The 15,192-nt window shown below is 37.8% G+C and overlaps 1 protein-coding gene across 4 annotated transcripts in view; it reads right to left on the bottom strand.

Annotated features, from left to right (window-relative positions):
- The window catches only part of PLXNB2 (plexin B2), a 310,572-nt gene that overhangs the window by 37,696 nt on the left and 257,684 nt on the right, over window positions 1-15,192 (bottom strand). For all 4 annotated transcript variants that reach the window (XM_067564325.1, XM_067564327.1, XM_067564326.1 and 1 more), the window contains 4 exons: window positions 15,043-15,191; window positions 12,644-12,755; window positions 1,680-1,816; window positions 477-647 (listed from right to left, as the gene is read on the bottom strand). In XM_067564325.1, coding sequence (XP_067420426.1) covers window positions 477-647; window positions 1,680-1,816; window positions 12,644-12,755; window positions 15,043-15,191 — 569 coding nt within the window. The remainder of the gene's footprint in view (window positions 1-476; window positions 648-1,679; window positions 1,817-12,643; window positions 12,756-15,042; window position 15,192) is intronic.

Raw genomic sequence — 15,192 nt, 5'->3', positions numbered from 1 at the left:
TTTTATTTCCATTATACCAACACTTATTAAAAAATGAGCAAGACATGTTTTGGAAATGGATGGACACAGACATTTTGACAGCTTTATGTTACCTGCACGTGATGACTTCTGCTTTAATGGGAATAAAATTCATTTTAAAAAGTAAAGTAAAGCTAGTGTAGATTGACAGTCTCCTTAAATATGTCTCAATCTCTTTTCTTTTTCCTTTAAGAAATCTATATTTTAAAAGAAGCTAATTACTTTTCTGATTTCAAGATTTAGCCTTGAAAAGGGTATTATTGAAGTTTTGAGGTGAACAGAATATATTATTAAAATGTATCAGCAATGGTTTAGGAAAAATGTACAAGCTCGTATATTTAAACTTTCTGCATAGACAGTATAGTGGCTTTCATTTAAATAGTTCCATATGGAGAAAAACTACCACACATTCTAATCTATTAAGAATGAACATAGTTACAACAGAAACATTGCATTACCTGCTGAAGCTATTTTTTGGAAAGAATTTAGTGACCGTAGGATTTTCACTATATGTAAACCGTGGACTGTTTATTTTGGTTTCTGTCTGTCCATGACACACAGATACCTGAACTTCTCCAACTTGGTCATGTTGTCCTGTGATGCAGACTATTTCTTCACCAAAACCAGTGCTGAAAATGGGAGGGGAAAGAAAAGGGGAAACAAGGTTCATCATCTTAATTATGGTAGTGCCCAAGAGCCAACCAAGAATGGGGCCCCACGGGCTAGGCATTCAACAAATGCTAGCAGACAGTCCCTGCCCCAAAGAGTTTATAACCTAAATAGACAAGGCAGACGGGGGGGAACACAAGCCCAGTCAACAAAGTGATGGCTGCAAACATGTTAATCCCAACATTTTGGTTTTTTTTTGGCTGGGTCTAGTTAGAAGGGGATCAGGTAAATGGGGGAAAAAAGGGAAGGGAAGAGTAGTGAGGGGGACGAGTCAGTGGAGAAGAGACTAAGGAGAGGTGAGATGGAGTGAACTGAGATGAAGAGATTTTGAGGAGAGAGATGGAGCAAACAGCCAAATAGTCCAGGGTAAAGTTCAGTCAAAACCGAGTAAAGTTCTCTGAATGTCTGAAGGTTCCTGCTTTGGATGCTTCTGCAACTATTCCTATCTGCTGGATTCTCTGGCTGGCTCTTCTCTGCAGTTTACCCTCATGGTCATGTGGCCAGGAAGTGGTGGAGGGCTAAGGGAAGGCATTGTACTACTGTGTATTAGGGTCACAAAGTGACAAGTTTTAATAAGGACAAAACTTCATAAAACAATTAAAAGACAAGTGTTTCCTTCTGTCTTCCTGCCTCAGTCCCCATCTGTCATCTTATAGCTAATGTCCTCCTACCTTCCATCCTTCCCTGCCTGTCTCCTGTGACACACACAGTAAATAGAAAAACAAAAACCTACCCAAAAATTAACAAACAAACAATATCACGGCACTAACACGATGTTTAGAAACCATCACTCTACGTTTGTTCTGCTTCTGTGTTCTATTCCTTTCTCTCATTCTGTCTGTCTTATCCATTTAGAGATGGTAAGCCATTTGGAGCAGGAATGTCCTCTCACAACAGATTTGCACAATGTGTAACACAGATGGGCCCTGATCTCAGTTGGTGCTAGTGAAACACAAGTCAATACTGTGAATAGTTAAGTGCTGCATACGTACATGTTGCAGGGCACACCGTCGAGTACAACTCTAACATCTTTCCGGGAACCAGTTTTCAGATTGGTACCACTGATTGTAAGGATGGTCCCACCAGCTTTGGGGCCTTTTGTTGGACTTATTCCTTCAGGCTTAGGTTCCTGTAAGGAAGAAATGGCAACAAACTAATGAAACACATGGTATAAATTTTTATTTTACATAGGAACTATTTCTAGTGATTACAGACTCAGTTTTCAACAACTACTAGCATTTTTTGGATGCCTAACTTGAAACAACTAAATGAGGGGCCTGATATTTGGAAACAGAGTAATTTATCTGGAAATTGATCCCCTTAAAGGGGTCTCAAACTGAGGCACTTTTGAAAAGGACAGCCTCAATTATGGATGTGAAGAATTTTTTAAAAGCATTAGAATAATAGGGTTAGGAACCGATCTTCCACAACAGTTTATCCTTCATAAGAAAATGAAGTGATGAACAGGTCATGTGAATTTACTCACATTCAAGATTTCAAACTAGAGCATCCTCAGGACTCCTCTGGATTTAAAGACCCTAATTGCAATGTATAGACTGCATGCTAATTAGCTTTCTTAAAATTTCCCCTTGGACTTCCTATTTTCATTTATATTTCATGCTGCTTCTCCCCTCCTTAATGCTGAATCAGCCTTAAGTCTTCCCTGCTTCATGGATATTCCACCTCAGCTTCAGGAGAGAGAAAGCAACTTTTTAACATTACCAAAGATGGGGGGAAAAGGCAAGTTTCCATTTATAAGGCTTTTAAGGCATGACAAATGACAATCACGTCTCTGCAGTAACAGCTTGGAAAAACCAGAACACAATGGGGTATGTTTTGTACAGATGCTTAGAATAGGCACACAATATATAGATAGATATATAAACTAAAACAACTACATACATTTTTTAAAAAGTACCTGAAGTTGGTAGAAATATTGAGCATAATTTTCTAAATGAGTTTAATTTTTTTTCTTCCTGTTCTCAATTCAATCCTGATTTCTGTAATTGTATTTGTTCTTCTCATGTACAAACCAAATAATTTAAAGTAAAAGTTTTCAGTCAAGGGGCTGTTTACAAAGTATTCATTTAAACTATTTACTGTGGCTTTGACTTCGGAAAGCATTCAAGAAAGCACTTAAGTATTTGTCTACCTTGAAGATTGTACGTACATCCCACATGGTTAAGAGCTTTCTTGAATCAGGATCATTTGAGATATGGGGGAGGTAAATCACCTGGTGTTGGTTGCTAATCCCTGACCAGATGACAAACTTTTTAAATAGGAGAATGGTGAATACAGAATACTTTTGCTCATGTACATATATTCTTGTTCACATACACATATTCTTGATTTCATGTAAATATAGGTATTTGCGTGTAACAGCCATTACCCAAACATTCATGGGAACAAAATCCTCTGCTCATACATATTTGTAAATAGCAAAAAAAGTACTAAGGTAATTAGACTTAATGGATGTTTGGATTTGGAATAAATGTTCATGAGCTCTGTAACTTGTATTCAACCATCTGAAGATGTACATAGGTCGGCAAAAACAAACGAGATGGAGAAACTACACTAGCTGACTTGCTCCTTCTCATGTCCATGCTGTTAGCAGACATCTCACAGTATATTATCACACTGACTTGTGGCCATCTTGGCTTCCCTACTCAGATGGGGAGAATTCAAAATCACAGCGGGCAACAAATTACAGTTCCAGGGCTGCTTAAAGGGATGCCTTCTTTAGAAGCAAAGAAACCCAAGATGGCCACAGCTGACTGGAAAGTTAGACCACAGTGGGTTGATTTAAAACAAAGCAAATTTAAGTTACTGATTTTAACCATGATTTAAATCAGTAAGCAGGAAATCTTGATTTAAATAACCAATTTTAGTCTTGTTTTGATTTGTATTTTTTAGTTATTTAACCTTAAATAAACCTTAAAAAAGGTCAATTCTCCTTGTTTCATAACCACTGAAAAATTTTGATGAAAATATATTAACTAAATATAGCCTTTATACAAAACGCGGTGGTTTTGCTAACCAGGACACACTATATCTATACACGTTCATTTAAGCAATTATATAGCTTAATTTATATTTATTCAGATTTTTAATTTTTACATTTTTTATTATGTTAGAAAATACTGAATGCTCATACACAGACTGGCTGAGTGAGTTCTCTACTACTGCATTAGCAGAAAATATAATTAATTGAAATACATGGACAAAATACCAGAATGTTTGGTCATACATGAAACCATTTCATACGTTTGCAGATTAGCATATTTTAGTTCCTGGCACTCAGACTATGTTCTCACTTATTTATTGATTTAGTCACTTTACTAATTAATGTACTGCAGGAACTTTACTAGTTCAGGTTTTTTTTTCAGGATTTGCAAATAATCAATGTTGAACTTTATTATTTATATGCTATTTCCACTTTTTGTATATATTTATAGATGTTTTGTTTCATTATATGCTTATATTTTACTTTTTAAAAGTTAAAGAAAAATGGTAAATGATACATTTCTTATTTACTAGATGATTAATTGTTTACTTATGATTTGTATCACCTCTATTTGGCTGGAAATTAAAGTTAAATTAAAAATCAATAAAAGCAGCATTTTAAAATGTTTCTTTTAATTAGTTACATAAAACTATAAATATCCTGGATACATAAGAAAAGGTTAATCAAAACATGTTTTGCATTTAAAACCAAGTGATTTATTAAACACAGGAAGTATCTTCAGTTAGGGAACTAAAGTGATTGTTTCTGGTCATCATATCCTTCAGTATTTTGGAACTAATAGACCTCATACTCTCACATCGATTTTTTATTCATGTATTGGAAGTGAAAAACAAGTTTTCCTGTGTTTTCAACTTCCAACAGATTTCTTAACTTTGAACAAACTAGTCATTGAACTGAACTAGTTGAATAAACTGAAATACAGAAAATATTCTTTCTGTACCTGCAGAAGAGGCTTCTGCTTTCAAAAGATGGTTTAGCATTTCAGCAAACCCTGGTTCCAAGTGATTAGCCAGTGACTTCTACAAGTTTAGTGGTCTGACTTTCTTTAAAGTTTACCAGCAAACATGTACTGCTTAATATTTTTTAAAATTAATTTAAATGATTTTTACAAGATTATAGTAGACCTGAAGAATAACTCTGTGCAAGCTGGAAAGCTGGTCTTTCTCACCAACAGAAGATGGTCCAATAATATATATTACTTCACCCACCTTATTTTACTAGATTATAGTAAAATTAGGCTTTAGCATAGATTTAATTTGAAGCTTGAAATTGACAAAGGTTTATTTTTAAATAAACCAATGTTTACATTAAAAAATCAAATTTAAATATAAAATTTGATCTTTTATTTTAAAAGAAATCTATTTTTTCTATCCTTAGGTAGACTAACACTATAAACAGACACACAAAATCCCATAAAAAAAGGAAACATTTAAAAATATTTTAACACACTTCAGAATGTGAAACCCTGACATCATCCTTTCTTTGGGAGATACTTTTTCCCTTGTGTTTCACAGTGCATTCGAAATAGGGCATTATTCACTTATAATATTCACCTTGCTATGCTTTATTGCTTCAAGTATTTACCAAATGACATTTAGAGAAACTGTCTCCTGTCCCTGAACAACCATTGCTGTGTGGCAAATAACTTCTTCTCACTTTCTTCTGTTTAGGCATAGACTCATGCACTATATGTAACTTACAGCTACAGTAATGTTATATCATATTTTGGATCAAAGCAAAATGAGAAGTTGTGAAGGTCCTTACAAATTGCTGGAATCAGTAAAAATAGATTCAGTTGACCTTGTGGTTACTTCATGAATTTGTTCTACTGAAACGTTGATTTTACAGAATGACAAAGAACTACCACATGCTCTGCTGAAATATACTTAAATGTCTGGAAGTTGTCTCTGATAATGAATACAACCTATTTCAATGCAATTCACAATTCAAATGATTAAAATTTTACTTTGATGCTTGGGAGCTTAATAAATTTATAAAGCGTGTGCCCATGGGTTCTTTTTCAATATTAACTGAGTGTCAGATTGCTTTCCTCTCTTATGAAAAATCTGCACTAAAAAAACTGAAACCAACCAATCAAAACCTGGCATTTCTTCAGCATGAGGCCACACCGGAACATGTAGTTGTAAAGACTTTATAGAGAAGTGACCTAAGATCATTTCTAAAACCTGCTCTATACAAGAAAGGTTAATTGGTTTAACTTAAAGGTGTGGTTTTAAACTGGTTTACTTAAAGCTATTCAAAACCCTCTGTATGGGCCCTACTATTTTAGTTTAAGAATGGCTTCAGCCTTATTTTAAATCTGTTCCTCATCAACCTAGCTACACTTAAATAAGCCACTTAAACTCTTAAACCAAAATAAGGGGTTTGGAGCTGCTTAACTCAATCATATTAAAAATCACATCTCAGGTTAGACGGCTGCACTCTGGTACAGACACAGGACTTAGTTTCACAAAGAAGTTCAGCTCCATGAAGCTATATTATGTGCTTTTGAATTTGCATTACCCAGAGCCATGTTCTGACTTGGCCTTTGAAGTGATGTCATACCTACATTTATATCCACACAGAGCAATGTTATATCTAGATAAGTTAAATACCTAAGGAAATCAAGTGGCAAATCCTTTCCTCACTGGCCTATTGTTATTTTTAAATAAAAGGTTGGCTTTTTGTTAGAAAGGCAGATTCCAAGTCCACTGAGAGCTGAAAGTTAAAGTTTTTAACAAATTAACAGAATTAAAGTGGAAGTGTCTCAACCTGAGAAGTGCTGCTAAGTACAGCAGTTTCAGTGGGGGAAAATATGCCACAAAATTCTTCAGGCCCATCATTGGCAATATGGGCTCAACACATTTTAACTTCATTTGGGATAGAATTAAATGTTAATGACACCTAAGAATCCCTGTTGGAGCTGCTGTACGTGGCAGCAAAGGAGACAGAACTTGGACAGGAGTTGCATTTTAACCCCTATTTTCTCAACAGCTGAGCCTCATTTACTAAGAGCTCTTCACAGGATTAATTTAAAGACAGATAAATGGGGAAGCTGGAGATGAATACTCAATATTAAATTATTAAAAATAATATTCTAAATACAATGAAACCCAAATATATAAGTGCTTATCAGAGATGATCTAACAGCAAGTACTGAACTGCATACCTGTGATTCTTTGAGGTGATCTCTAATAAGGACCATCGCTTGCCCAGAGTCGTCATATTAAACCAGGCAGAAAAATGGGTACCTTGAATTTTTCCTCGCTTTCCCCCGCATCCTCTCTCTTGCAGGTGGATGTAGATTTGAGAGGTCCAGAATAAAATGGTTGTTTTAAATTAAGTGTCTATTTAAAAATTGTAATAACCATTTTATAGCAAAATTAAGGCACTTCGAAATGCGTTTCCCCCCCCTCCTTTAATATGTTCATGGGTGACTCAAGGCACAAAGCTGCCTCAGTGCACCTGAGGTGTTTGTTAAGTGGATCAATAAAAAAATATGCTCTAGGGCGTCTTAATGGTTTGACGAAAAGCACTTTTCAGAAACACAATCAGGTGGGCTGGTGAACGCTTGCTGAACGTTGAGATGGTTTCAAAACGTACTTTCAAACTGCGTTAGCCTTGTTTGATAATAAGCATCAAGTTGTCTGAAGAGAAAGCAGCCCGATACCACAGCTGATATCACAATGTGCGGGAGAGAGGTTGGATTCTTAGGCTATGTCTACACTACAGAAATTTGTTGACATAAGATATGTCGACTTTCAGCAACTGCTTTAGCAGTGGCTAATGTCTACATTGCTATCCTTGGGTCGGTGGAGTGCATCCTCACCAGGACCACTTCTCCCAACCTCAGAGGCAGTGTGGGGAGCCGAGAAACCCATCTCTCAGCTCCCTGCAGGGAGCCCACAGGCTCCTGGCTGCTCCCCCATCACTACCGATCCCAGCCTCTGTCTTGAAACTAGCACATAACTGATTTTGGTTGATTCTTCTTCTATCTTTCTTTGTTTTCTAGATTTCTGTCATGTTCTGATATTCTTGTTCAATTACCATATTTTCATGCTGCCAGGCTGCTCTGGTTAAGGAGTCAGCTATGTACATCTAAACTGTAAAACTGCAATTTCAGGAGCATTTATTGAAGGTGTCTTGGCATGGCTAGGAGCAGCTTTTAAAAAATGTTTAGTGGTTTATGGTCATTTTCTACTCTAATGGCTTGTCATCTTTAAACATACTGGTAGAACTTTTCACATACGAAAACTATTGCAAGACACTGTTTCAATTTGAGTCTTTTTTTTCCATTGGTGACAGTGACCTTTTTGTCCCTTTTGCAGGAGTGATATCCCAAGCCCCACTGGCATCACATTGTATAGTTGCCTCTTCAGTCATACCATAGTATTTCAGGACAGGTATTTGGTCACCAGCTTCCTGATACATGTGATGGTTGCATCACGATGAGGTAACTGTCATGCAAACTCTGTCCAGTAGTCTCCTGACATGTTTGCACACATTTGAGAGGCTTAGAAGAAACTGTCAGTACGCATATCTTTTATGCATGGGCATCAAATATACTGCTTAAATGTTTTCAAGATCAAGTCTTAGTCCTTGCGAGGTCAGTAAGTATCCTGTGCATGGTACAGCAGTCAATTTTCTTTTATTCAGTTTTAGATTTACTTCCCTGGCAATTTGTACCAGATAGAGGTTGAGGTTGTGATCTAGCACAGTTACTACCATGCTGTGTCTAGGTCTGTATACTAGAATGTCTTGAGCTATGATGCTGAAACTTTGAATCCTGTTAGTGTATCTTACTGGCGATGATGATATTCGTTGGCTTCAGCTTTGATCCTCAATGGCATTTTCAACCATCTGTATCTACCTGCTGGTGTCCAAAGTGTGGCAAGGTAGCTGTTTTCCTTATCCGGTAGCACTTGCCAATATCTGTCTTTGGCATCAAGTACTGAGAATATTTTTGCTTTTGCTACATCAGGTAAATATTTCTTCAACTGTAGGTACCTGGCAGTGAGCTCTTAAGTACCTTGTTTAAATTGCTTGTATCTATCCAAACAGCTTGTCTGGCTTCTCAGTGACTACCATTATGTTTATCCAACTTGTGGGCTCTGTGACTAACAATGATGCCTTCTTTTTCCATTTGCTTTACTGCTCGCATTTTTTCCTCTTTATGTAACGGGCACTCTGCAAGGCAGATGCTCTATTGGCTTGTTTTATCCATTACTAGGTGTAACATTCTTGAACAACTGAGATGTCTTCCAATACATCATGGTAATCTTTTAGCAGTTTTGTTTAACAGGGATGCCACAGTACATTGTCTACTCCGGATATGTGAGATTGCTCGTGTGTCTATTGGATGAATTGTTTGTTCCAAGTTTCGTGTCATTATGTTCATTAGTTCACTCGTTTTAGCTGAAAGTGGTAGCTTCTATGTTGTTTGTATTACCTGAAATTGCAGCTCATATACTTTTCTTTGGTATTCTGCTTGTAATTTGCATTGCCCTAGAGGTATTATAACCATGCAAACACACGATACACTGCAAAAGTTTGGAAGGAGTGGTTCAAACTAGTGCAGTGCCATGAACCAACAATACGCCCCCAGAAAGCTACTGCCGCACTTAGGACAGTACTGTGATAGTTTGGAGGCAGGAACTCAAGTATGGTTTACTCTTCCCAGAGCAGAGGCCGTCATTCAAGACTAGCTTGAGTGGAGTGACTTGAATGTAGTAACTTCAGCTAACTGTTGCAGTGAAGACTAGCCCACACAGCACTCACACTCCTGGAAATTCCTCAGCCGAGCATCAGCTGATCTTTTTGCTCTCACTCGAGAGTCCTTTCCTTCTGAACCAAGATGCAGGGGGACAGCACTCCCTCAAATCAAGAAAAAAGGCAGAGAGTGAGAAGGAGCACAACCTCCAGGGCAGGGGAAGTTGTGCTCCTTGCACTCCCCTCTTACTTTCTTCCAGTATTCCAAATGTTCGGGATGACTGGACACTGAGAAATTAGAAAGAGCATTTCACTTCCATTGTACCAGGAATGGCTATGTTAAAACTGACAGAGAGAGAATGTTCAAGTCACTGATAACCTATGGCCTGATTCTGCTTACACTGAAGTCAATGCCAAAGGACCAGTGACTTCAGATGAGTAGGGCTCCTAATAGTTTCAAATGGAAAGATTGGTAGTGATTTACAAGGCAGGGAAGGAATTTTACTGCAGCCAGCTGCATATGAAAGAATGCTGTAAAAGGGGAGACAGACTAGAAACATTTGACACAACATGCAAGCCTTTATGTACAACAGACTGCTGCAGAGGAAAACTGAACTGGTTTTTGCCGTCTTTTATTTCATATATTTCCTACTGTAATGTTATGCTTGAGTTCTCATGTAACCATACCATTTTTAAAAATTATCACTGAATGTTTAACTTTAATCTAGAGGTGCACTAAGTGGATCACAGACACACACTACCATCTTTCCCAGTAGGAGAGCAGCAGGTTAAGGTATCCAAGAAAGAAGCACAATAGAAATACGCAATAGCAGAAATAAATACTGAATAAGAGGTGTAAATTTAAAACAAAACAAATTTCTGTTTTTCTACTAACACACAGACTTACGAGTATTCTTGCAGAGTAGCTACCCACAAACAATGGACAAATAAGATCCCAAGCTGTGCCCAGGCAGAAGCTTTTAAGACCATATAAACCAAGGGTTCTCAAACTTTTTTTTGCTGGGACTCCCTTTGAAAATATTTCAGGCTGTGATGACCTCGCCCAAAAGTGATGATCCCCCCCAAGCCATGCCACCCTTACTGGCATGCATGGGAGCTGACAGCTCCATCCCCTTAGGATTCACAACCCCCAGTTTGAGAACCCCTGATATAAAGAGACTAGATTGTCGGCTTTGATCTTCTATTGCTATGCCAGAAGCTAGAAAGGACCATTCCACACTTGTGGATGTGTGCACGTGTGTGACACCTACATACTAATTTTATTCCTGCTGCCAGAAGCTGTCTGTGTTTCCTCATGGAAAGATAAGGAAGACAAACCAAATGAGAGGATGGCATCTCATCAGCTTTAAGGCATATAGCTCTACACTTTCAGATTCACTGCTACTTGGCATTGTTACACATTTTGTAAGTAAAGCCATTGTGGAGAGAGATGAAGCCCTCAAGTATTATTTCTTTTCCAATAAATAGGCTTGTTTTTTCAGTAGCAGTTTGCTCAGTTCTATCATACTTTAAAAAACCTAATCCCATAGCCCCAAAAAGACATAGACTGGGACAAAATCTGTCTTGAATTTTCAAAAACACACTGCTCGGCTAACGTCTATGTACAGATGGTTCCCTGGGAAATAAAGGCAGGCAGTCAAAGTGTGTCTCACTTTAGTACCAAAGATCAGAGGCTGCCCCACCTCCTCCCTCAGATCTGAAGAGGAGCTAATAATCAGCCATTCTGAGGAGACTGGAAGAAAGGTCTTTAAGCATAGGAGGATGGCTAAGACTCCCCTTTAAAAATTATTTTATTTTGCACAGTGTCTTCACACAGTCTACAACAGAATGCTTTTCAGTTAGAAGGATGGTAGAATTAGGGCAAAATCCACCCAACAAAATATGTTCTTGCCAAGCCCTCATCCTTTTTATGCACTTCTGACATAGTCCCTGCTCCAGAAATCTTAAACATTACAACTGACATAGAAAAACCATGAGACATGGCAGTTTTGGGAACTGGTGGAGCCATCTAGGTAAGGAGATTGATGATCAATACGGGCAAGTTTCATGGGAAAATGAGATATATGAAGACAGAGGGCCTTTTGGCAGTAAAAAGTGGGAGGCTATTTCAAGCAAAGGCGTGGTCCTAGAAGTGGGGGGAGGGGAGGGGGGGCTCTATGGCTAGTGAGAAGAGAAGCTGTGCTGGAAACAGAGTTCTCACCTGCCTTCTCTCTACAAGGACCCTAGCCTGCTCCACTGGCTGCCATTTTAGATTTGCCCCACCTTTCACAACTGGGTCCCACTCCTTCCCGCACATTTGCCCTGGGGTTCCTAAGAGTTAATAGCATGGAACTTACAATTGCATATGGAAGAAACCAAAAAAGACAGGAGTAAAACCAACCCTCCAGTGCTGTGTTTTATGGGCTTTACTTTTAACCTACCAAATCTGATGATAGGATTATTTAAATCTCTCCACTACAACAGATCCCCTATTATCTTCTAATGACCACACATATACAACTAAAGCCACTAGAATCTACAACACAGGCTACTAAAGCCAGAGGCTGCAACAACTGTAACTAAGCACCACATTGGGGCACAGCAATTAAGATGCAATACAGGACTTTCCTTCTGCATAGGTGACAATCAAAGTAAATCACATGTCTAATGTGCCAGCACGTTATGTTATCTGTGGCACTGCTTATTTCTGAGCATGCCATGCTTTTGAACAAAATGATCTGTTGAAAAATACTAGATTAAAATGTGCAGCATCATTACTTATTCTTCAGTGGCTATGCATTAATTCTCATGATTCAGAATACTGACTAATCTACACACAGTGATGAAAAAAGCTAGTGCAATTACCACATGTAAAGAATGCCTAATTTTTCAGTGCTGAGTTTTTTTTGTTCCACAGTGACATAGTACCTAGCTTCATACCAGATATTTCTTTTCTACCTTAGTTTTCTTCATTTGAATTGTAGACAGCATTGCCCTATTTCAAGGCGCTGTATCTGCTGCTCAGAGGGATCTTCATTGCTTCTCTTGTATATTAAAATCTTTGAGTGAAGTGTTTTCCAACACACTTGAATGAGCAAAGACCAATATTTCTGTTTATGAAATAAAATCTACAAAGTACAATCACTTCTGTTTGTCCCAATGGTAAATTAAAAACAAGGGGGCAGATAGAATAATGAAAGAACACTCATAAAACATACTTACTTGGTACGTAAATTGTTCTTTATTTGTTGAGCTACTTCCTTTTCTTCCATTTATATCAACTTCAATGTCACCATGTGTGAGTCCTGGGACGCTTCCGATTTCACACACAATCCTAATCAGAAATAATGCAAGTGTACCTGTAAGTTTATAACTTTCTCCATTTCATCTGCTGAAAAAAGTAGATCTTAATGCACATGATTGGCATCCCCCCGGACAACACTAACTGAAGTCTTTCTTTAGCTACCATATGGGGCACAAGCACCATCTCTCTCTGTGCCTTAACCCTGTTGTGAAGAGATCATTCCCTAAGCTCAGTCCTCTATCCATTAGGAACAAGCTTGGGCCCATCAACTCTATACACTGGCTACTAAGCAGCCATTAAATGCCAGCGACTTTTGATCACTATTGACAGCTCAAATTCACAATAGCTCTTTAGTGTGCTACTTGATTACATTTCTTGGTGAGTTTTGTTGGTTTCCCCCCCCTTTTTCAGTCTTGGGATGATTCTTCTTTTTTTAAACAATGTATTATTGTCTATTAAGAAAGAATTAAATAGGAAAATCACTCTTCCAAGGATAACGTACTTAAATTAGGGCCTAAATAAAGGGTTATCAAGTCTCACTGCAGATCATTCCAGAATTATCTGTCTGAGTCCTGGCACATGGACAAAATACTCCAAATTCCTGTAAGCCTTGGCTTACGTATTGCTGCTGTACCCTGCATTCAGTTCCTCATAATTTTGACTGTATCCTGGAAAGCTATGTCTTCTTGTCAGGCACAGACAGGAGGAAATGCTACCTTCAGAATAATATGCAAAATGTGTCAACTAGGATGTAGACCAGTCAGTATAGTATAAAATATGCAGTGGTGCTGTTAGTAATAGCAGGGTTTTTTTCAAAAATGGGCTTTGTACTGGTGTATAATAGTGCCTTACATCCGAGAATCAGTAAGCCATTTCCAAAGATGGGTAAGTAGAAGTATCCCCTTCATATTACACATGGGGAAACTGAGATGTAAAGAGAAAGAAAGTGTGTTGTCCAAGGTCACATACACATCAAGTCAATAGCAGAGTAGAAAGAGCACTCAGATCTCTTGATTCCCTCTTCTTCTCAACTAAAAAGAAAAGATTGTCTCTTAAAACATCTAATGTTTTACTAAAGAAAAGGTGAGGTAAAGGGAAAGATTAGATGCTTTAGAAATATTCAAAGGAAAAATGTAAAACAAAAAATGTGAAGAGAGACTGGAAGGTGGCACAAAAGGAAAGTTACAGGCACATGTTCTAACTTGCTTTTTGAATAACTTATTTTTTTCAATCCTTAGACACACCTAGATTTATCAATAAATTACAGTATGCAAGGTGTATACGTTCACTCCTCTTACCACACTGGCAGAGCTGAGCAAACTAGTAACATTGCTGTGATACAAGGACACAATTACCTAAATCCTGGCTTCTTTCCATATGTTTAAATCCCAAAACTTCAGAAAGTGCACAAAACCAAGGAGGATGGGGGAATTCTTGTGGGGCTAGCAGTATATGCTTGTGATGCTTCTGCAAATTCTTTGGGATGGGAAAGAAAGAAGTGTGTGAAAGGAGGATGTTGTATGTATATATACAGACTCCAAAAACAGCCACTGAGAAACTGGTGGGTGCAGGGATCTCTGTTCTGACCAAAAATTATTCTCAAGATTCTTGAGACCTCGGGTACATCTACACTTTCCCACATTCAGATTAGGGATGTGTTAATAGCAGTGCTCACGTCCATAATTGAAACTGTGGGGCACTGAAGACAAGCCCTTAGGCAGTTCCCGGAACTTCTGAATCCAGCAACTGAGTTCAGAAGAAACTAGCTACTACCTAAACATTGCAAAAGTTCCTTTTAAACAGATTAAAAAACGAGGAGTTCTCAAAAGCAGTAAAAATGACACAAAAGAGAGTCAAGTTTCAAGTGCATAGTTTTAAATGTCAAAAATGATTTTCAGTCATCTGTTTAATCGTATTGCTTGTTTGCACTAACACCACCACCTACTCCTTACGTAGCACTTTTCATCAGCTGATCTCAAAATTGATTTCATCTTGAAATTATTTGTTCGACAAGACTTTGTCAAGGTTAAATGGCTAAGATGCCTTTAATTTAAACAGTTTTGAGATATCAGTAGTAAATATTTATGACAGCTTCCCAAAAAAAAAAAAAAAATCAATCACAAACTCGAGAAAGTGCTCCTATTGTGACAACTTTGTTTCTGCCTATAAGTGCAAAGCATGGATTTGTATAAATTCTGAGAGACGTTGGTGCCAACCATTTTATGCACACTGTACTACTGCTTCGTATTAATGCTTCCTGGAAATTGCACAGAATTTTTCCCCCTAAAATCTCTCTCAGAAAACATCTGGCAAGTACCTGGTGGAAACAGAGTAGAACTCTTCTCTGAAAAGGCATTCTGTTCCTGCAACTGTTATACTTTTGACATCTTCAGCTTTTATACCCAAATTAGATCCCACTATGGTCAAAAGAATTCCGCCACTTAGTGGTCCAGTCTCTGGTTCAAAC

Source organism: Emydura macquarii, unplaced genomic scaffold (genome assembly GCF_026122565.2).
Source record: "Emydura macquarii macquarii isolate MOO-44397 ecotype Brisbane River unplaced genomic scaffold, CSIRO-AGI_Emac_v2 contig_2636, whole genome shotgun sequence".
Taxonomy (NCBI): Eukaryota; Metazoa; Chordata; order Testudines; family Chelidae; genus Emydura; species Emydura macquarii.
The sequence above is the reverse complement of the archived record's forward strand: the minus strand, read 5'-3'. Positions and strand labels throughout refer to the sequence as shown.